Source organism: Pseudorca crassidens, chromosome 3 (assembly GCF_039906515.1).
Source record: "Pseudorca crassidens isolate mPseCra1 chromosome 3, mPseCra1.hap1, whole genome shotgun sequence".
Taxonomy (NCBI): Eukaryota; Metazoa; Chordata; class Mammalia; order Artiodactyla; family Delphinidae; genus Pseudorca; species Pseudorca crassidens.
Window position 1 is genome coordinate 126,491,306 of NC_090298.1, and position 22,899 is coordinate 126,514,204.

The following is a 22,899-nucleotide window of genomic DNA, read 5'->3' on the forward strand; positions in this document are numbered from 1 at the left end:
TATCCCCCAATCCTAGCCTAGCGCTAGCCCAAGGTATGGTGCTCAGTAAGTATTTGTTCAGTGAATGAATGAACAATGACAAATAGTACTTGGTTTATGGGTTCTAAAACACCTGTGAAATGAATAAATGAGTGGGTAACTGCAAGTTCGGGTCTAGAGAGAGCTGGAGATTAGGATGTTGAGAGATGAGTAAAACCTGACCGCAGCTGTCAGACAGCTAAGTGGAAGACAAATCTCCAGGAACGAGTCCGAAGGATTTAAGAGGAAGTCATTCGAATCGTGGCCGGCCCAGGAGGCGTATCCGGGTCTGACCACGCCCTCCCAGCCAATGGGAGGTCTTGTTGTCCTCCCTGCCTCCGCCCCTTACACCCACCGGAGAGGGGCCGGCCACTCCTGGAGATATGACTACATGTTCCGGCGTGCCGCGCGGCGGGTGAAGGAGGAGCCGGAAGTGGGAGGCGCGAGGTCTAAGGGCAAGAGGGAAGTGGCGGGCGGGGACTGAGGGGGGCGTGCAGGTAAGCCGACAAGCCGGGGGTTGCGGGCATGGCCGAGGCCAGGAAGCGGCGGGAGCTGCTTCCCCTGATCTACCAGCATCTGCTGCAGGCGGGCTTTGTGCGCGCGGCGCGGGAAGTGAAGGAGCAGAGCGGCCAGGTAAGCGTGCCCGGGCCGTGTGCGAGGGCCGCGTGCAAGATCTGAAGAGAGGAGGCCCGCGCCTCCTCCCCTGGCGGCCTGGAGGGCGCCCAGAGCCGGATACCCGCGGTGATCCGGGACGCGGCCTGGGGTGCCGAAGGAGGCTCAGCCTCTGCTCCCCACCCCTGCGGCTCCCAGTTCTTATGGGCCTCAGTTTCCCTGTCTGTGCACTGGGCGGGCCGGGACGTGAGATATGACTCTCAGGGCTTTATAATTCCCGCGCCCCTTACCTCCACGCCCTTCCTGGGAGCGGCAGTTTAAAGTTTCCGAAGTCTCGGGCCACGTGGCTCGGCGCGGCTCCTTGGGGCGAGAAGGTTGCTGCGAGTCTGAGAGGTGGATTGCGACCAGCTCTGGTGGGGCGAAAGAGCGCCGAGAGAGGGGGTCTGAAGCCCCTTAATTGAGCTGGAGCTCAAGCCCTTAGCAGCCCTTCTGTACTGAGTCGGACAGCTTTGGGATTCGAACTCGTGGTGCAGTTATTTCACTTCATCCGTTCTTTGAGCAGCTGTTAATCTGGCGGTCAGAGTGCTGGTGACAGAATAGTGAGCACGGTCCCTCAATTCACTGTTTAGAGTTTACAGTCTGAATTTGGTAGCGGAGATAGACATAAATCAAAGAACCATAAAAGCATCCGTACACTTAACACTGTCTTAAGTGCCAAGAACGAGAGGCATAGGGTGCTAAGACAAGAATGGCAGCTTGCCCTCGTCAGGGATATCCAGGGTTGCTTTCCTGAGGAAGTGGATGTTGCTTTGAGATCTGAGAGAAGGGAGGTGGATATTCCAAGCAGAGGTGCAAATGGTTGCATAGGTACTGCCCCAGAAAGTTGACTGAAGTGTGGAGTACAAGGGTGATAGAGGTCCCCGGGGAGACAGAGGCAGGGAGTTGGCTTACTTTGGTTTTCATCTGAAGAGCAGTGGTAAGCCACGGGGAAGTTTTAAGCTGGTATGGTGGCTACTGACTTGGTTAATCAGTACCCCTTGGCTGTGGTGGAGGCTGTGGTCATGATGCTTGCTCTCAGGACCTCCTGGAGAAACTAAAGGCTGATGGGCCTTACGACATTACCTGTGCTTTTTCCAGTTTTCTTTGGACCTCGGTAGCCCTTCTTACTCCAGTTAACATGACTTAACAGCTACAGGGGGTGAAGGAGAATACCCATCTGCTTTGGGGCATTTACCTAAGCAAAAGCATCCTGCCCTCATGGAGCACACGTTCCAGCAGGAGCCGAAAGATGACTGATTTTTTTTTTTTTAAAGTTAATGATACAGTGTGTGGGGTGATGGTAGGTGCTAGCTATAAAAATAAGGCAGGTGTGGGGGGATAAAGAATGTCAGAGTTAAATTATCTATATAGGGTGGTCAGGAAACCCCAATGAGAAGGTGACATTCGGGCAAGGACCTGAAGGAAGTGAGGGAGTGAGCCATAGAGTTGGCAGGAGAGAGCATTCCAGACAGAAAGAATTGCAAGCCCCCATGCGGGCGGGGTGCCCTGACAGATTTGAGGGACAGTGAGGAGGCCAGTGTGCCAGGGGCAGAGGAGAGTGAAACTGACACTTTCAATTACTGTCAGTTACAGTCTCAATGTTACTGGCTCCTGTGCTGGGCTAGATGGTCTCCATCAGGCCTGACAGCAACATCTTAGGTGGGTACTGCTGTTATCCCCATGTTAGAAAGAAAGAACCAGAGGTTTGAAGAGGTGAAGAGACTAGCCCATCCAGTTAACACAGGCGCTCTGCCTGAGTCCAGGTGCACCCTCTTGACCACTCTGCCTAAATCCCCGGCACTGCCCTCGCCCCACATTACTCACTCAACCTCCTTGGGGCACTTGACACCCCAGGTTCTTGATATTTGCAGAGAGAATAGGCTTCTGATCTTGGCTCCAAAGGCCTCTGCTTCTACCAAAGGACTGGCACCATTTGGTTCCAGTCTCTTCCCAGCGGGTGAGCTGACAGCGCGGTGTCTGGGCTGTGGTTCGTACTGTCCTGGCGAGATTGACCAGCCTGGCTTTTGAAAGCCTTCTGAAAGGTCAGGGGTAGAAAAAGCCCTGTCTCGTGGCATCTAAGCCTGGAGAGTGCCAGGGAGGCTGGGGGCTGGATAAATGCTAGCCTGGAACATTCCAACTCTAATCTTCAAAGGTACTCCTCACCAACATGTTGTCTTAAAAGGTTTTAGCTGGAAATACTTGCCCTGCTTGTCTCTGGAAGGTTTGGGTGGTACTGGAAGGGTCAAGCAGACATACTTCCCAGAGCAGAAAGACCCCCTTCTCAACCACCTCTCTGTAGATGATGACGTTGAGAGAGTGGGGCCCAAGGAGGACCCTTACTGTGCTTGGGGGATTGATTGCTGCTTTCTCTTTACTTCTCTGCAGAAAAGTTTCCTGACTCAGCCTGTAACCCTTCTGGACATCTACACACACTGGCAACAGTAAGTCTAATGGGACTGAGAGAGTACAGCAGGGACACTGCAAGCCCTCAGCTTGGGATCAGCTAGGTTACCAACCTGGTCTAAGATCTGTCCCCATAGCCCACCGTAGATACTGTTATCACCTCCAGGAAGCCAGGTCACAGATACGGGTGTCTGGTAATGGAGAGGACACTGAGCTGTGATCAGTGCCTCTTAAGGACAAAAGCTTCTCAGCAGCTTTTATTATTCATTCAATCAGTAAACATTTATTGAGTAACTACTGAATGCCAGGCTTTGTTCTAAGTACAAAGGTATTGTCATGAGTGAGACATACATGGTTCCTTCTTTCCTGGAGCTGACATTGGAGTCCAGGGAGGTAAGCACACCTCAGAAAAAACAAATGAGTGTAAAATTATAGTGGTAGTAAGGGTTATGCAAAGAGGTGCCCAGTGCCAAAACTACCTAAACAGGTTAGCCTAGCCTCATTTGGGGGTTTAGGGGAGGCTTCCCCGAAGTGACCTTTGATTTGAGAGCTGCAGGTAGTAGGGGAGTGAACGAGGCAATAGGTGTGGAGGGGCCAGTAGAGCGTACCTGGCAGAGGGAACTACTGGTCTGAGGCCTGTAGCTGCGGGCACAGCGCAGACGAGGCTGGACCGTAGGCAGGGCCCACTCCATGCAAGGCCTGATCATCCATGGGGAGCAGTTGTGTCTTTGCCCCAAGAGCCGTGGGAGCCATGGAAGGGTGAAGCAGAGAGTGGTGAGATCACTGCAGCGTGGCACGACCAGTCGAGGCTGTGGATATCATTATCCAGGCAAGAGCTGACGGAGATTGAGGCAGTAATAACATGGGAGGGAGACAGTAGAGTCCAGGAATGTGAGAGGATGAGATGAGGGTCTGCGGATGGCTTGGAGAGGCAGTCTAGTCCACTCCCAGGTGTCTGACTTGTACACCTGAATGGAAGGAACCCAATTTGGAGGGAAAGATTTCAAAGACATGTTGAATGTGAAATGCCTGTAAAACCTGGGAAACAAGGAGGGGAATAATCTAAGGACGTATCAGCAGAGGAATGGTTTGAAAATGAAGGAGGGATAATCGTTCTCTCCATGAACTGGCCTGACCACAGCCAGCTACGGGAGTGAAGGACCTGCAGTCATGTCCCATGAGGAATGATAGTGAATACTGAACCGTCTGGGATGGGAAAGAGATGTCAGAGGGGCAGGCAAGGGACCTCTGTATGCACATCTTTGAAGACAAAGGGAGTGGGGTGTTCCCTGGGGCCCGAGAGGCTGAAGTGGGACCCACATGTACCTGCTTTAGGAAGACAGGTTTCAGCTTCTGAATAAAAGCAGTGGGTCAGGTCATCAGAGCTCTCCAGAAATGAGGTAGGCTACAGTGGAGTTGTGAGTTCCTTGTCATCAGAGGTGTGTAAACAAAGGCAGGCATGGTGTGGAAGGGATCCGAGCTTCCAGTAGAGAGCTAAGGTCTTTGAGAGCCCCATCAACCCTCAGTTCTTGGCTCTCCTCTGCTGCTGAGGTGAGCACAGGGCACACCCCCACTTCCTTTCGCACTTGCCTAGGTGTCTGTGTGTTTGCACAGCACTTCCTTCCCCAGAGAACTCCTTCAGTGAGCCGCAGCACACGCCCTTCCCCGCCACCAGCCCCTTCTGTGGGTGAGGAGTACTGACTGGGATGAGGACCTCACAGCCTAACCTAGTGGTTCAAACCCAGCAACTAGCCGTATGACCTTGGACAAACTTGGCCTCCCCAAGTCTGTCTCCATCCATAAAATGAAGATAATAATGGTAAAGTGCTAAACCTAGCCATTGGAGGCATCCCCCTCCCACCCCCACTCACCTCCGTATTTATCGAGCACTTATTGTGAGCCAGAACTGTTCTTGATATAGCTGGGAACAACCCAGAGAAAAATCCCTGCCCTTGTGAAACTTACATTCTGTTGGGAGGAGAGAGGCAGAGTGAACTGATACATGTAGTAAATGAAACCTGTTTTTGCAGAAGATTCCCTGGGAACAAGGGACCCAAGCAGCACATCCCAAACTGGCAGAGCAGCATCCGTCCCATCTGGAGAACATGGGGCACAGACAGTGACTCCCTCGGGGCAGGAGGCTGGGGTCAGGGGAGATGATGCTCGAAAGTTCCAGCAACTCAGCCATCTGGGTGCTTATCCTCCCCAGTGCCTGAGACTTACTCTTTGACTCTGGGCAACTCACTTGCCCGTGAGACTCATGCTATGTGCTCAAGGTACTGAGGGAGCTGGAAAAGGTTCCTGCCAGCCCTCCTCTCCAGGGGCCTGGCTGTGCAGTGGGGGCTTCAAGCAGGAAGTAGGTAAAATAACAGAAGAGAGGAACGTGCTCTGAAGAAAATGAAACAGGATGGCAGGGCAGAGAATGTCTTAGGGGAGGGGGGGTGATCAGGGAGGGCCTCTCTGAGGAGGCTGTATTCGAGTTGAGGCCTGAAGGACAATAGGGACCGACCTGGGCAGACTCTTCCAGGAAGAGGGCACTGCAGGTGCCACAAGTTCTGGAGGAAGGAGGAGCCTGGATGGTGCTGTGAAGTGTCTGTAGTGCCGGCACTTAGCGCTCAGTGACTCTTAGCAGCTGTTATATAATATTGTCCACCCTTCCTGAATATTTGAAGACTCATAGACAATTGTAAAAATACGATGAAATGAGTGAAAATGCAGAACACAAAATTGTATCTAACACTGTGTTTCATCACTGTTTAAACTCTCTTCATGCACGTTTCCTTTGGGGGCAGGGAGGATGTGGGGAGGTCTTCCTTTTCAACTCTCCTGGGGTTGTCCTTGTCACCCGGTTGAACTAGCCAGTCACCCTTGTCCTGCAGAACCTCGGAGATTGGCCAGAAGCGGAAGGCAGAGGAAGATGCAGCCCTGCAGGCCAAGAAGACCCGCGTGTCAGACCCCATTACCAGCTCCGAGAGCTCAGAAGAGGAGGAGGAGGTGGCGCAGGAGGCAGAAGCAGGAACCACCAAAGCCAGTAAGAGCGCTGTGTGCCAGGGGCTCAGCTCAGTGCCCTGCACCTTTCAGGAACAGGCTGTTGTATATTGGATTGTTCCAGGGGAGGGTCCACCTCCAGCTTCTCCTTCAGTGAGCCCTCAGAGGACCGGCCCTTTTAGAGGGAAGGTTGGAAGGGTCCCACATACCTATTTCAGTCTTGATTTGAGCCCTTCCTCTGGGCCAGACATCGTGTCCCAGGGGCTAGGAATCCAATGGTGAACAAAAACATGGATGGGCCCTTACAGTCTAATTTGGGGTACGTGGAGTCAGCCCCTCCAGTGGGGCCCAGGAGCTGCATTTTTACAAGCCCTCCAGGTGATTCTGGTAAAGATAGAAGCCCACATTTTCAGAAGAACTGCTAGAGAGATTTCAGAGAGGGCAGCTGGCGGGCACCTCTTCTGTGTGCTTACGGGCTGCTTCAGGAGTTGCCGATCTTCCTGTTATTTTGGAAGTGTGCAGGTTAGCACTGGCAGGCCGTCCCGGGCACTCTGGTTTCAGGGTGTTGGCAGGGGTGACCCGGGGAGGCCTTCACAGCCCCTTCTCCCCATGTTCTCAGGGCAGTTTGTACTTTAACCAACAGTGGTCATAGCTCCACAGAGGAATTATCGTTCTTCTTTGCATTATTGGTTTTTACTTACATAGAAGATAATTTCTTAATTTTTAAATATGTTTTCTGATTGTAAAAGAAATACAGGCTTTGTTATGGAGTATTCATTATAGAATATGTGAAAATTACTTTTCAGAAAGGTAGGGAAAAATTACCCATATTCTTGCCACATATAATTTGGCAAATTATTCTTCCATTTATTTTTCCTGAACATGTTTTTTCAAATACTTGAGATCATACTGAATATGCATTTTATACCTTGCTTAATCTTTTAAAATTATAATGCAAAGCAAGTTCACTGTGAACTGTACAAAAGCATACAGAAGAAAAGTGGGAGGTTTCCTGTTCCCCTCGCCTGCTCCCCTTCCACTCCCTAAATGTATCTCCTGGAGGGGAGCCTTACAGTGCTCTCCTTTGTATCTGAAATCATACAGATAGACATCCATACTTGCCTACGTCCATACCTACACACTATTTAAAACAAAAATTGTAAAGTTTCCTACTGACGGGCTACTCGATATTAATAAATTTTTTAAGCTCTAATAATGGAATTATAATTATACTTTTTAAGAGTCCTCATTGAGAGAAACATGCTGAAATATCTGTGGGCAACATGGTATGATGTCTGATGTTTTCTTCAGAATAATACTCAGCAGGGAAGGGCGAATGGGGGGACAGTTGAAATAAGATTGGCCACAAGTTGATAACGGTTGGGGCAGGGTGGTTTTATACACTTTCTCTCTACGTAGGAACGGGCTTAACATTTTCCGTGATTAAAAATAGAGAGAGATGGAATTAAATGTCAGGAAAAGAATTAGATCATATCATTCATCTCAACAACATCCTGTTTATTTCACAGCATACATTAGAAATCTTTCCCTAATCTGAGCTCTAAGGAGACGATACCCCGGTGTAAAAGCAACAAGAATCTGGAAATCTCGACATCTAACAGGGTCCCGGTCTCATGGTTCAGCTACTTCTCCACTGAGAAACCGCTTAATTCGAGCAGCTTTCTCTGTGGACCTGGGGCTGCCTGACCTGCTCCTGTCTCACTGAGTGATGTTAGGGCTGCAGTGTGGCAGGTAGCCTGTGGGAATGGCACCCCTGGAGTTGTGCGGGACCTCCGGGGTAGTATGCGGCAGGACTAGGAGCCAATCCCTTTTCCTCTGGGGGCTTCAGCATCTCGTGCCACCAGGGAATTGGGACCCCATCGGGGATGCAGACACATGCCTTTCATGTCGTCACTCTCCTCTCTTGCTCCTGGGGGATGTGGCTGATGCACCACCGAGCTCTTTCCCAGTCCAGGCTCGGCCTCAGATCTCATGCCAGCCCCAGGCAGCCATACCAGTCGAATTATTAGGTGAGCTGAGCCTGTTTGCCACTCACCCATGAGAACATGCTCATCTGGCTCACCCAACCAGTGTTTGTGTCTTGCAGTCCCGGCACTAGCATCTACCAACTCCTCAGCCACGGGGATGGTTTTGCCTTCAAGTGTGAAAGAAAAAGCCAAGGTGAGTGAGACCACCTTCCAAGCTGTCGCCCGTGGGAGTTGAAGTGCCCTGTAGGACACAGTCCCCTGTGTCAGAGAAGGGTAGGGTTGTGGGTAATTGCCCAACCCTTGGATTGGATTCAGATCTTGGATTCAGATCTCAGCCTCAGTCGCAGTGTGATTGTGGTCTGTCCCTTCACCTCTGTCGGCCTCAGTTTTTTTTTTCTGTAAGATGGGGATAATACCTACCGCCATGGGCCACTGGGCACATTACACACCTGGAAGAGACAGTTCCTTTCCTCCTCCAGCCCTGCATTCACCTGTTCACTCGGCAAATCGTTACCAATACAGTTATGTTCCAGGCACTGCACAAGGCAGTGGAGACACCAGAGCAGATAAGACACTGGTGGCTCTGAAAGCTTGAGAAGCATTTTATTTTGGGTTTTTTTTTTTTTTTTTTTGGTTGTTTTTGGCCGTGCCGGGGGGCTTGTGGGCTCTTAGTCCCCCGACCAGGGGTAGAACCTGTGCCCCCTGCAGTGGAAGTGTGGAGTCCTAACCACAGGACCACCAGGGAACTCCCTCAAGAATCACTTTCTAGGCTGGAAACTACTTGGAAAGTAGAATATCCTTTTTTGGTCATCCACAAAGCAGTGTCACAGGCACGTAAAGGATTATGTCCCTGATATTGCCTGTAGCATTAGCAAAAAATATGTAGAAAGAATTATGAGGCCATGGTAATGTCCACAACAAGATGCTCCTTACCACTGAGCAAAACTGCTGTGTCCCAAGAACTGTAATTCGGTTCTCTCCACACCTCTGTGAGGGGAGGTACCATTTTTAGCCCCACTTTGCAGATGAAGACACTGAGGCTTAGGGAGGTAGTGTGCCCAAGCTCACAGGGCTAGGAAGTGGTGGAGCTGGGCTCAGATGTGGTCTGTGCTCTCATTTGCCAGGCCATACCCACTGTCTGTCACTCCTGTTCTGTGTAGGCAAAGACCAAGAAAGCCAGCAAGACAGTGAACTCCACGGCACACCCTGCCTCCGGGAAGGCAGTGGCCCACCTCCTCACCAGGAAGTCACCCCAGAAGGCGGCAGGGCCCTCTGCAAATACCATCCTGGTCTCAGAAACTGAGGAGGAGGGCGGTGTCTCGGCCCTCAGAACCACTGTCAAGCCTGGTGAGCGGCCCTGCCCCTAGGACCAGGCCCCCCGAGTGCGGGCTGAGGAAGCAGACCTGGGCGCTGCTTTGTCAGGCCCTGGGACCCTCTGGAATTCAGGAGGTTGTCTCTATGACAGCGAGGACAGCCACCTCAGGCCATTTTCCCCTCCCCGGGTGAGGAAGAGTCAGCTGCAGGGACACCTCGGGCCTTGCGAGGGAGTGTGAGCAGCCGGGGTGGGCTTGGAGCCCTTTCTGGCTTATTGCTCTCAGGTGGGTGCAGGGCCTGCTGCAGAGGCTCAGAGGCTAAGCTGAGAGGCCTGGGCTTGCCTCCATCTCCCATGTAAAATAGGCGTCTGCCCTGCCTGCTGCTGTGTGCTGGTGGAAGGAGATCATCTGAGCCATCAGCTTCTGGCGCTCGTGTGCTGGGACCTAACATCATAGGCCTTACCGGGGCCTCAGAGCCGTGCAGGAGCTGCGGCGGGAGTGCTCGCACCTGGCCCTGAGTAGTTGGCGTGGAGGGTGCCGGCGAGGGGTGGGCGGGTCTGGAAAGGCCCTCAGTCCCTCCTTGTTTATTCCTCAGGAATGGCGGCCGCCAGCCAGGCCGCCAGCTCCAGCGAAGACACCTCCGGCTCGAGCGATGAGACGGACGTGGAGGTAATTGCCGCCCATCCTCAGGAACTGCCCTCTGCAAACCTCTAACCCTCCTGGGGGCCTGGCCGGGGCCTCACCTACCAGGGGCACCAGATCAGTTCAGCAAGGGTGTCAGGGTGACCGGGAGCTGGGAAGGCTGAGGCCTGCGGAGGCGGGGAGCCAGGCACTGCTCCCTGCACTCTAGGCAGGCGAAGGTGTGGGGCTGGGGGGAAGAGACGCCATCCTGCCTGTGAGGTGGGGGGAAGCCTTCCTGGGATAGGCGGCACTGGACTGCGGCCTTGACGCACAGGAGGCTTCACCCAGGAGGGAGGTAGGGGGAGGGGTATTCGAGCGGGAAGAACTGCACGAGCAAAGGCCCCGGGGCAAAGGCCCCGGGGCAGGAGCAGGGCATTGGGGTGTGGGTGAGGCTGCTGCGGAGGCTCTGGGCCTGCTGGTGAATGCCAGGCCTCAGCACTGGCCAGGGGTAGGCAGGTCTTTTAGTCAGTGGCCGTGTCTATTTTGTGAACCGTGACCTGGGAGGAGTCCCCGCTGGTTATTCCTTATTGTGCACCTTCCAAGCGCCAGGCCTTGGGGAAACAGTGCTAAGCAGGACGGGTGGGGTTCCTGCTGCTGTGGGGAAGTGGAGGGGTCCCTCAGAAACTTAACTGCCGTGGTGATGGTTATTATGAAAGGGAAATGTGGTGTGGAGAGCTCTGAGGCACAGTAACAGGAATGTGATGCAGACAGAGGGACAGCAGGGGCAGAGGCAGACACAAAATGAGTTTGGTGCTTTTAAGCAACGGTGATCTGCGATTTCATGAATGAGGCATAAAGTGATACAAGGTGAGGTCAGAAGTAGGCGGGGGCCAGATCCATGCCTGACCACGAGGACTGCTGAGAGGAATTTGGGTTTTATTCTGGAGGCTGGGAGAAGCCACTGCAGGGCTACAGGCCCAGCGGCAAGGTGGCCTGACTTACGGTTCGGAAAGATGGCTGCTTGTGGCCTGGATCGGAGGACAGTGCTGAATAGATGTAATGACGTGGTTGAGGGCTGTTGGAGTAGTGCTGGCAGGAGACGCTGGTGCCTGGCACCAGGACACCCGGGGAAAGGTGTTGCAGAGGGAGAAAAGTAGCATTCAGGGATGGATTGCCCTGGCCCCCACGGTGCTTCCTACCTTGCCTTCCTGCCTTAGCCAGTCACCCACGAAGGTAGAGACCTTGCTCCCAGCTACCCCGGGCCTAGCTGTGGGCTGCTCCCCACATTCTGTCCCACCGTTGGGCCCTCGTTACAGCCAGCCGTAGGGACGCCCTGGGCTCCCATCCCCCAGGCCCTGCCAAGGGAACGAGCGACACTCCTGGCCCTGGGAAACCAGCAGCCAAACACATAGCTTCAGTGGGCCAGAGCCCAGAGAGGGAAGGAATGTGCCCCAGGAATCTCAGCAAGCCAGTGCCAAGACTGGGGTTCAGAGCCTAGCCTCCTGGCCCTTGGGGTGGCCACCATGACAAGATACTGTAGCTGGAGGGACAGTCATGAGCTGTCCTGGTTGAGAGTGGCTGCCCCTCTGCTGGGCCCCGTGTGCCAGGTGGGAGAGGAGCATCGTGGTTGAGAGCTCTGCCCCTAGAGCCATATAGACATGGGTTCAAGTCACAGCTCTGCCCCTTAGTACTGGTGTTGAGTGGTTTAACCTCTCTGAGCCTTTTGCCCTTTACTGGAAAATAGGTGTAAAGATAGTACCTGTCTTAGGGAGTTGTTTGAGAACCAGATGACATTAGGAAAGAGCTTTACAAACTATGAAGCATCTTATACTCCTCAGGGGTGGAGACGATTATTCTCTGATTCCATCGCCTTGTTCCAGGTGAAACCTGCAGTAAAACCACCACAGGTCAAAGCCTCGGCAGCTGCGGCCAAGGAGTCTCCAAGGAGAAGGGCAGCCCCGACCCCAGGGAAGGCGGGATGTGTGACACCCCAAGTCAGAGGGGGTGCCATGACCCCAGCCAGCAGGGCCAAGAAGCCAGAAGAGGTCTCAGAGAGCAGCGAGGAGTCCGAGAGTGAGGAGGGGGCCCCTGCGGGGACACCCAGCCAGGTGAGGCCCAAGGGAGGCCTGCTCCTCAGGGTTCCCTGGTTCCCTGGCCCCGAGACTGGTGGAGAAACTGTGTAATGAGCACCTTCCCTGCCAGAGGAGACTCGCCTTGGAGTTTGGGGAGAGGGAGGCGGGGCTATGGGAGTTGAAGGGCAAGGGCACCTGGTTTTGCTCCACCCGCTTCTGGAAATGACCTTTCCTGTCCAAGCAGTGGCCTGGAGTGGCTGCTTCCCAAAGGGCAGGTGCTGCACCCCACCCAGTCAATAACCACTCCCTTCACCTCAGTTTCCCTGTCTAGTAAATGGGCTGCTGTCCTTGTCCCAGCTAGTCCTGCTGTGAAGGGACTTGAGAAGTTTTAATTACCTGGTCCTCTGGCTTCTCAGGCCAAACCATGGCTTGTTAGCAAACAGGAATCCGCTTCCATTCCATCTGCTGGGACCCCCTTCTCCTCGCTTGGGTAGCCAGAGCTGCAGCTGGGCATGTCCTAAGGGAAAGCCAGAGAGGCTGGGAAGCTGTTGGAATCAGAGAACAGGGAGGAATAGGGGTGAGACAGGTGGTAAAAGGCCCCTGGGAGCCCTGAGCCTGCCTACCCTGGGGCAGGGCCATCATGGAGAACTGCTATAAGGAACTGGGACACAGGGGATGAGGCAGTAGTGGTCAGGTGAAATGGGCAGGGGTTGTGAAGGCCCCGGGAATGAGGAGGTATGGCCATACTGGCTGGCCGGCCATACCGGCTGGAGCACCAGTCAAGGTGGGGAGTCCAGAGAGAAGCAGGGGGTCTTGCGAGCCTCACTAAGGCTTCGAGCCTTATTCTTAAGGTGTCACAAGAGGGTTTTCAGAAGGAGGGGAGCAAACTGCACTTTCTCTTTTACTAGGTGAAGGCCTCCCAGAAAACTGTCCAGGTCAGAGCTGCCTCGGGTCCTGCCAAGGGGACCCCTGGGAAAGGGGCCACCCCAGCACCCCCTGGGAAGGCAGGGAGGCCAGAGGAGGACTCGGAGAGCAGCAGCGAGGAGTCAGACAACGAGGAGGAGACGCCAGCTGCCCAGACCCTGCTGCAGGTGAGGCCTGGGGAGGGAGAGTCCCACAGCCAGCACCCCATCCCAGGAGGCCTTCAGAGGGCTTGTTCTCTCGCTCCACACGCACCCCAGCCATGCTCAGAGCCCTGCGCCTTCTCACCATGTGGTGTGGTGTCTGCGGTGTCCTTAACCCTGTCCGCTCTCCTGTGTTTCCTCACGCCCACCGTCTAGTCTCCCTCCCCTGATACTGTTTCTCTCGCTCCAGGCAAAGCCCTCAGGGAAGCTCCCCCAGGTCAGAGCCACCGCAGCAGCACCTGCCCAGATGCTTTCCCCTGGGAAAGGGGCCCCTCCAGCACCCCGTGGCAAGGCAGGGCCTGCAGCCATCCAGGCCCAGACCAGGGGGCAGGAGGAGGACTCAGAGAGCAGCAGCGAGGAGTCAGACAGCGAGGGGGAGGCGTCCACAGCCGTGCCCCACACCACGAGCCTGGCTCAGGTGAGGCTGGAAGGATGCCTGGCCCGGCCCTGTGCGTCGCCTGAGAGACCCTGTGGGCCTCTCCTCCTCTGCACCCGGAACTGCTGCCCTCCATCCGCCCTGCGCACCTCCTGTCTTACCTCACACACATTCCTCCCAAGCCCCCTATCCTGACCCTGTCCTTTGTCACTCCCAGGCAAAGCCCTTGGGGAAAAACTCCCAGGTCAGAGCTGCCTCAGCCGCAAGCACGGGGCCCTCAGCGAAGAGCGCTGTCCCAGCGCTCCCTCAGAAGGCAAGGGCTGTAGCCGCCCAGGTGGCAAAGTGGGAGGAGGACTCGGAGAGCTGCAGCGAGGAGGAGTCGGACAGCGAGGGGGAGGCGCTGAGAACAGCAGCCTTGACCCAGGTGAGGCCCCTGCTGTCAGGCTCTTCTCTCCGGCTCAGTGCCGGAAGCCCCATCCCCCTCCGCTCACCATGCCTGTTGACCCTCTCTGTCTCTTTGTCTCTGCGTCTCTGCACAAAGCCACACTTTGGGTGCTCTCCCCTGAGCCTGTGTGTCTCGCTGCAGGCAAAGTCCTCGGGGAAAGTCCTGCAGGTCAGACCTGCCTCAGGTCCCACCCAGGGCCCCCCTCAGAAGGCCGGGCCTGCAGCCACCCAGGTCAAGACCCAAAGGTCCAAGGAAGACTCGAAGAGCAGTGAGGAGGAGTCAGACAGTGAGGACGAGGCCCCTACAGCCAAGACTCCAGCCCAGGTAGCTGCCCCCGCCGGGGGAGCAGCTCCACAGGGAGCTGTGGGGGAGGATGGCAGTGGGGCTCCAGCCCTGAGCGGATGGGGGCTCTGAGTCCAAGATCCTTCTGTAGCTTCTGACTTCTGTGTCCCTGCAGGCAAAATCAGCTGTGAAAACTTCTCAGACCAAGGTCTCCCCAAGGAAGGGCACCCCCATTACACCCGCATCTGCCAAGGTCCCACCAGTGCAAGTAAGCGCACCAGCCCCCTGGAAAGCAGGAACGGTGACTTCGCCAGCATGCACATCATCCCCAGCCGTGGTCAGGGGCACCCAGAGGCCAGAGGAGGACTCTTCAAGCAGCGAGGAGCCGGAGAGCGAGGAGGAGACGGCTCTTGCCACATCTGTGGGACAGGTGAGGCGAAGTTCGTTTGGCTGGGTCAGGGCTAGCCCCCACATGGTCCTTTGGCTCCTGTGACATGCCTCTTTTCCATGTCATTCCAGGTGAAGTCTGTAGGGAAAAGCCTCCCTGTGAAAGCTGCCTCAGCGCCCACCAAGGGACCCTCAGGGCAACGGACCACTCCAGGGCTCCCTGGGAAGGCAGGGCCTGCCGTGGCCCAGGTCAAAGCTGAGGTGCAGGAAGACTCAGAGAGCAGTGAGGAGGAGTCGGACAATGAGGAGGCAGCCTCAGCTGCAGCACAGGTGAGACCTGGGAGGAGCCAGCCTGCCCCACCCACACCGTCCTGGGATGGGGCTGGGGATGCACTTACCTAGGCTGCTCTTGCCCCAGGTATGCAGCAGCCTCAGCTCAGCCTCATTCCACACCTTCCACTCATCTCCTCCGCCCATCAGAGCTCCAGGGTCGAGCTCCAGGGTCTCCTTCATCACCTTTTGAGCTCCCACTGAGATTTCTTTTTACACAAGCTCTGTTAAGTACCCCATCTGCCAGGTGCCAACTTATCTGGGGCTCCTTTGGCCCTGGCCCTTAGAGTTGCCAGCCTAGATAGGGGGGCGTGGACATGTACAGATTATTTCAATGTGGTATGATAGTAGGGTTGAGATGGAGGATGTGTGCCTAGGCTAGCAGGGCGTGGCACGTGATGGTGTCTAGAGGTTTTTGGGTAGAGGAAGACCTCTTGAAGAAGTGTGGGCTGTGGGCTGAAAGAGTTGGCCAGGTGATGTGGAGTGTTCCGGGCAGAGAAACCAGCCTGCGCAAAAGCCAGGGGGTGGGAGAGTGCCTGGCTTTGTGAGTTTCCCCAAGCAGAACATTCTGGTGGGATCACTAGGGGAGACCATGTGAATGGCGAATGGTGGGAGGTTTGGAGCCAGGCTGCCTGGGGTCAAGTCCTAGCTCCACGTCCTAGCAAATGAAGTAATCCATTAGGGCCTCTGTTTATTCTTCTGTAAATTGGAAATCAACCTGCGCAGAGTTGAGAATTTGATGAGATCTCAGCTGCCACACCCGGCAAAGGGCCTGCACACAGCAAGTTCTCCTCCGTCTCCCTGAGGGAGCAGAATCAAGAGGTGCCTTCCAGCCTGGGAGAGTGGAGAGAAGTGAAGATATCTCACTCCCTATGTTCACTTACCCACCATTTATCATTTTTAATTGTCACTCTTTTTTTCACTAACCACTCAAATTAGTCATTTCTTGTTTCCTTGTACCAAAGCACACATTTTTATGGATTTTTTTTTTTTTTTTTTTTTTGGTCCTGATCTCACTATTATCTTGTAGGACCCAAGGTCCTATCATTCCTTTACTGAGATTTTAAACTATTCTTGGCCTTCCCAGAGTCTCAGGTCAGTAGTCTCCTATCCTGTTTTTCCAAGCTACAGACATATTCCAGACCAATGCCTTAAAAGTTTCAGTGTGCCGATCACTTAATATCTGTCTTCCCATTTGAGCCTCCCACCTGTACCATGAGACAGTGTTCATTTACTTTGGTTTCTAGAAGAGGAAATTGGAACTTAGAGGAGTTGTTTGGTGACTTGCTCCAGCCCCACCAGCGCCTGCCTCCAAAGCCTTTGCCTTTCCCACTTCCTTCTGCTATATCTTGGCCAAAACTTTTCCAGCCACAGAAATGGTCATACTTTGGGGCCTTATTTTCTGTCAGGTAAAATTGAGCAGCCAGTCCCTCTCTATAGGGGCGTAGACTTTATAGCCTGATGCTCTGTCAGTAGCTACTGCCTTTCCTAGCTTCAAGAGGTCTGAAGAGCTTCTGCTAAAACAAGCAGGGCTGATAGGAGTCTTGTTGACCACCTTCTTTTCCTCGCCTTCATCTGAAGGATGAGGATAATAACTGTCTCTGTTGTGGGGTTATTATGAGGATTGAAATAATACTTGTATGGCCTCACCTGCAAAATGCTGTTCTATTCTGCTTAGCATTGCTGGGGTCAGAAATGAGTCACAATCTCTGATCTGCTCAGAAACACCCAGCCAGCTCAAAGTAAACCATCCATTGAGGGAATTGAGGTTCAAAACAAATTAACAGGACTTCCCTGGTGGCGCAGTGGTTAAGAAACTGCCTGCTAACGCAGGGGACACAGGTTCGAGCCCTGGTCCGGGAAGATCCCACATGCCACAGAGCAACTAAGCCCGTGCGCCACAACTACTGAGCTTGCGCTCTAGAGCCTGCGAGCCACAACTACTGAGCCTGCGTGCCACAGCTACTGAAGCCTGTGCACCTAGAGCCCGTGCTCCAGAACAAGAGAAGCCACTGCAATGAGAAGCCCGTGCACCGCAACAAAGAGTAACCCCTGCTCGCTGCAACCAGAGAAAGCCCACACACAGCAACGAAAACCCAATGCAGCCAAAAAAAAAAAAAGATTAATTAAAAAAAAATTAACAAAGTCAGAGAGTCCGTTCTGGAAAACCAAATGTGCCAGAGACTCAGGAAGGAGATGATTCGTGACTTAAATATCATAGAAAGACAGCCCTTGTGTGAGAAAGGCAGGAGAGAGATGTTCAGTCAGTGTTTGATGAATGGCCAGATAAGTGGTATGGTGCCTTCTGGGCCTGACCTTGTGATATATGTTGATCTCATGTCCTGTGACATTGTTACACATACTTACCAGTTCTAGTGGCTTTTGTAGATTCCTTAGGATTTTCTGTATACGGATCATGTCTGCAAATTAAGGGCAGTTTTACTTTTTTCTTTCTAATCCAGATGACTTTTCTCTTTCTTGCCTTATTGCACTGGCTAGAACCTCCAGTAAGATGTTGAATAGTAGTGAGGAGAGCAGACATCCTTGCCTTGTTTTTAATCTTACTGGTAAAGCATTGTCTTTCACTCTTTAAGTGTGATGTTAGCTGTAGGTTTTTCATAGATGCCCTTGATCCAGTTGAGGAAGCTTCCTTCTATTTCTAATTTGTTGAGAGTTCTTATCATGAATTGGAGTTAGGTTTTTATCAAATGCTTTTTCTCTATTGAAGTGATTTTTCCCCCTTTGTTCTGTTAATATGTGTTACATTAGTTGATTTTCGGGTATTAAATCAATGTTTCATTCTTGGGATAAATCCATCTTGGTCATAGTGTATATTCCTTTTTATTTGTTGCTGGATTTGGTTTGCAAATCACTTGTTAAGGATTTTTGTGTCTGTGTTCATAAAGAATATTGGTCTGTAGATATCATGTGATATCTTTGCCTGGCTTTGGTATTGGGTGATACTGCCTCATAAAATTAGTTGGGTAGTATTTTCTGCTCTGTTTTCTGAGAGTTTGTGTTGGATTGGTATTATTTCTTTCTTAATAGAATTCATCAATCAAGCCAACTGGGCCTGGGCTTTTTGTGGGGGGGGGGTGATTTTTAGTTACTAAGTCAATTTCTCTAATTGATATTGGTATATTCAGATTTTATTATTCTTGAATCACTTTCTATTTTGTACCTGTTAATAGTTGTGTGCACAGTTAATAATTTGTGCCTTTCTAGAAACTTTTCTGTTTTCATCTCAGTTGTCTAATTGGTTAACATAAATTTGTTCATAATATTCCCCTATAATCCTTTTAATATCTATAGGGTCTGTAGTGATGTCTTGCTTTCTTTCCTAATTTTTGGTAATTTGTGTCTTCTGTCCTATTCTTGGTAAGTTTAGCTAAAGACTTATCAATTTCTTTCTTTTCAAAGAAACAACTTTTGGCTTCATTGATTTTTCTGTATCATTTTCCTGTTTTCTGTTTCATTAATTTCCACTGTGATCTTTATCATTTCTTTCCTTACTTTGAGTTTGATTTGCTCTTCTTTTTCTAGCCTCTTAAGGTGGAATCTTAGATTTTTTTTCTTTTCTTTTTTAAATTTATTTTGGCTGTGTTGGGTTTTCATTGCTGGGTACGGATTTTCTCTAGTTGCGGTGAGCAAGGGCTACTCTTCGTTGTGCTGTGTGGGCTTCTCATTGCGGTGGCTTCTCTTGTTGTGGAGCATGGGCTCTAGGCACGCGGGCTTCAGTAGTTGTGGCACACAGGCTCAGTAGCTGTGGCTCGTGGGCTCTAGAGTGCAGGCTCAGTAGTTGTGGCGCATGGTCTTCGTTGCTCTGAGGCATGTGGGATCTTCTCAGACCAGGGCTCGAATCCATGTCCCCTGCATTGGCAGGTGGATTCTTAACCACTGCACCACCAGGGAAGTCCCTGGAATCTTAGATTTTTGATTGTATCTCTTTCTTTCTAATGTAAACATATAAAGCTATAAATTTCCGTCTGAGGACTGCATTAACTTTGTCTCATGAATTTTGAAATGTTTTTTTTTTTTTGCGGTATGCGGGCCTCTCACTGTTGTGGCCTCTCCCGTTGCGGAGCACAGGCTCCAGACGCGCAGGCCCAGCGGCCATGGCTCACGGGCCCAGCCGCTCCGCGGCATGTGGGATCTTCCCGGACCGCGGCACAAACCTGTGTCCCCTGCATCGGCAGGCAGACTCTCAACCACTGCACCACCAGGGAAGCCCGAAATGTTGTATTTTTAAATTTTTATTCTTTGAATGTATTATTAAGAAGTGGCTTAACTTCTAAATATATGGAATTGTACAGATTTCTTTTTGTTGTTGATTTCTGATTTAATCCTGTGTGGCTGGAGAATATATTTTGTATGATTTCAGTCCTTTTAAACTTTTAAGACTTGTTAGGTCAACTTAGACTTGGTATCTTTTGTTTTGTTTTTGTAAGTCTATGTAAAAAACATTACTCTCCTCTGGATGACTTGAGTTCTGTGCTGCTAACCACCTTACCCTTAGTCATACATAGTCCGTGCTTTAGAGAGTTTTCTTTCTTCAATTCATGACTGATAATTTCACTTGGTCCCATGCGAATGAGGGAAGCTGGGTTGTAGGGCATATCACTGTTCAAATGACATCTCTGAAGGAGACAGGGGCCTTGAGATGATGCCAAATTCCTCATCTGATTTCACATTAGCAAGGCTTGCTTTCACACTCTTATCAAGGATTTTGCTTTTTGTTGTTCTTATGTCTATAGTTCTGTTTATAGACTCTGACAGGCTTTTAGGGGGTTCCTTGAATATCAGTTTAGTTTAGGATAAGCTGAAAAAAACCTCAAACAACAGTCGTTTTCCTTTTTGTTCTGCCATCCTGAGTACTTGGCTCGCATCTCATAGACTAAGATGGCTGCTTGAGCTCCAGCTATTACCTCAGCATTCCAGGCAGCAGAGAGGAAGAAGACACATTTCCTACGTGTGTAAGAAAGTCAAATGTATGCTTGACTTACATCCATTAGCCAGAAGTTAATCACATGGCCACCTAGCTAAAAGGGAGCCTGGAAAACACCTTTGCTCTGGGTAGTCTTATACTTAGCTAACAGTAAGAAAAGTTCTCACAGTAATAAGTTTGAGTGCTTATTGTGTGCCAGGCACTGTGTTAAACACTGGGAATCTCCCATTTAATCCTCACCGTCCCTATGGGTAGGCCTCATTTATTCCCATTTTATAGAGGAGGAAACTGAGGCCCAGTGAGGTCAAATGATTTGCCCAGGTTCACACAGCTATTACCGGAGGAGCCAGAACCCAGACTCAGGCATCTGACTCCAGAATCGGCATTCTTGGCTACCTGCTCTATTGCATCTCACCTCCTTTCCGTAATTCCCTTTTCTCCTTCCAGGTGAAGACCTCAGTGAAAACCACTCAGACCAAAGCCAACCCAGCTGCCACCAGAGTGGCTTCAGCCAAAGGGGCAGCATCAGCTCCTGGAAAAGGGGTTTCTGCAGCTGCTCAAGCCAAAGTGGGGTCCCCAGCCAAGGCAAGTAGGACCAGCGCCAAAAGAGGTGCCAGGGTGGGATGTAGAGGAGGCCAAGCAGTGGCCCCAGCCTGGACAAGGGTTCTGCACAAGCGGGAGTGATCTCCCCACAGCCATGCCCTGGGTGGGGCTTCACTTAAGGGCAACTGTACTTTCCTCTTCCTTCCCCAATACTGTTCCCTCCTCATGATTCAGGTAAAGCCACCAGCAAGAGCCCCCCAGAGCAGTGCCGTCTCGGGCAGGGGCCAGGTGTCTGTGCCGGCTATGGGGAAGGCACTGGCTGCAGCAGCCCAGGCCCAGCTGGGGCCGGTCAGGGGCCCACAGGAGGACTCGGAGAGCAGTGAGGAGGAGTCGGACAGTGAGGGAGAGGTGCCCGCTCAGGTGAGGCCCGGGTGGGCAGAGAGCAGCCCTGTGCTTCCCCTCTGTGCCAGGAGCTGCCCACAGCACAGCTACACATGCCCCATCCATCTCCCGTCGCCCTTCCCTGACTCCGCTTCTCTCACTCCAGGCGAAGCCCTCAGGGAAGACCCCCCAGGTCAGAACTGCCTCAGCCTCCACCAAGGGGTCCCCCAGGAAAGGGGCTGCCCCAGCACCCCCTGGGAAGGCAGGAGCCCCAGCCGCCCAGGCCGGGAAGCGGAAAGAGGACTCAGAGAGCAGCAGCGAGGAGGAGTCAGACAGTGACGGGGAGACGCCAGCAGCTGTGCCCCCAGCCCAGGTGAGGCCTCACGAGGAAGCAGCTACAGTGCCAGGCCTCTGAGCCACCTACTCCTGCATCAGAACGTGGGTTCAGGGCCAGGTGAAGAAGGAATTAAGACCAGATTAAGGCTCTGACCCCAGGATCCTTTCCCCCAGCTGCTGTACCCCATGTCTCCTTAGGTGAAACCTGCTGTAAAAACCCCCTAACCAAGGCCTCCCTGCTGAAAGGTGTCCTGTGCACTCCCATATCTACCAAGGTCTCCACAGCACGAGTGGGCACACCAGCCCCATGGAAGGCTAGGCCAGCAACTCCTGCCAAGCCCCCAAAGATGTCACAGGGCCATGAGGAGGCTTGGACTGTGATGCAGGTACCATGAGGCCCTGGGAAGCTGGAGGAAGTCACATCCCTCACCTGGGCCTGGGGCCTCCTGTAGGCATGTGTATCTCTCAAGGAGAGCTCTTCTAGCTTAACATGAAGCCTGGGGAGTGGGTAGAGGGAAGGAATGAGCAACTGACTTTTATCTTGACCATTTTCCCTCTGTCTGCTTGCACAGAAGAAGTTCAGGGTGACAAACTCCAGGACTCAGACATGTGATGGCAACAACAGGCTCAGGCCTGGTAGGGGTGATAGATGGCAACTGACATGGAGCCTTGGTGTCAGGAGAGACAGTAGGGAGTGGTGGCAACTAGGACAAACTGGAGAGCCCTTGTCTCATCTAGAAAAGCAGTCCCTGTCAGCTCCAGCCAGTTATGACCTGGTGGAGATGGACCTTTGTAAGCCCAGATCTTCCATTTCTTTTTTTTTTTAATTAATTAATTTATTTATTCATTTATTTTTGGCTGCATTGGGTCTTCATTGCCGGGCGCACGCGGACTCTCTCTAGTTGCGGAGAGTGGGGGCTACTCTTCGTTGGGGTGCGCGGGCTTCTCATTGTGGTGGGTTCTCTTGTTGCGGAGCACGAGCTCTACACACGCAGGCTTCAGTAGTTGTGGCTCACAGGCTTAGTTGCTCCGCAGCATGTGGGATCTTCCCAGACCAGGGCTCGAACCCGTGTCCCCTGCATTGTCAGGTGGATTCTTAACCACTGCGCCACGAGGGGAGTCCCTTGATCTTCCATTTCTTAAGGGAAGCTGGAAATCCCTGTTCCACGCTGAGCTCCAGCCCCTCATAGATTTCTGTTTTCTTCATGAGTAAACAAGCACCAAGAAGTGTAAGTGCTCCTAGCACTAACCTCTCTGCCTTCAGTGCATCAGACCACTGCTGAACCCGCTGTCTTATTGATAGGGACAAAAGGATGAAACATGTTGGCCCTGCCCTCAAGGAGCATATAGTCTGTAGGGCAAGACAAGGTGACCGGATTATTGGAGAATATTCTGGTTGTGCTCTGATGGTGCTGGGAAAACAAGTGTCTGAGAGGCCAAATGAGATGATTGAGCTGAGCTTGGAGGAAGACCTGGGGTTCCCTAGACACAAAAGTAGAGACAGACCCTCCAGGTTGGGGAGGGGAGTGTGGAAAGGGAGGGGGGATGTAAAGTCAGGTGGGTTCAGCAAAGGCCAGCTGTCCTGTAGGCAATAGTCACTTCTAGTTGCTTGTTACCAGTAACATTTATGGGGACCTAAATGCCAGACTAAGACACAAGGGTCCCAGCCACGTTTTGGACTGTGGTGCTTTTTGTA

At 52.4% G+C, this 22,899-nt stretch overlaps 1 protein-coding gene across 17 annotated transcripts in view; it reads left to right on the forward strand.

Moving 5' to 3' along the window:
• The first annotated feature begins 467 nt into the window (after positions 1-467).
• The window catches only part of TCOF1 (treacle ribosome biogenesis factor 1), a 39,275-nt gene continuing 16,843 nt past the window's right edge, over positions 468-22,899 (forward strand). For 10 of the 17 annotated variants that reach the window (XM_067732257.1, XM_067732258.1, XM_067732259.1 and 7 more), the window contains exons 1-16: positions 472-651; positions 3,055-3,110; positions 5,952-6,103; positions 8,168-8,241; positions 9,209-9,395; positions 9,957-10,030; positions 11,863-12,090; positions 12,963-13,145; positions 13,369-13,596; positions 13,772-13,978; positions 14,141-14,323; positions 14,457-14,711; positions 14,801-14,998; positions 20,391-20,528; positions 20,721-20,906; positions 21,034-21,240. In XM_067732257.1, coding sequence (XP_067588358.1) covers positions 544-651; positions 3,055-3,110; positions 5,952-6,103; positions 8,168-8,241; positions 9,209-9,395; positions 9,957-10,030; positions 11,863-12,090; positions 12,963-13,145; positions 13,369-13,596; positions 13,772-13,978; positions 14,141-14,323; positions 14,457-14,711; positions 14,801-14,998; positions 20,391-20,528; positions 20,721-20,906; positions 21,034-21,240 — 2,664 coding nt within the window. In that variant the 5' untranslated portion in view covers positions 472-543. Of the gene's footprint in view, positions 652-3,054; positions 3,111-5,951; positions 6,104-8,167; positions 8,242-9,208; positions 9,396-9,956; positions 10,031-11,862; positions 12,091-12,962; positions 13,146-13,368; positions 13,597-13,771; positions 13,979-14,140; positions 14,324-14,456; positions 14,712-14,800; positions 14,999-20,390; positions 20,529-20,720; positions 20,907-21,033; positions 21,241-21,401; positions 21,561-22,899 lie in introns of those variants that run through there. The other 7 variants (XM_067732271.1, XM_067732272.1, XM_067732273.1 and 4 more) reach the window with 5 other exon arrangements.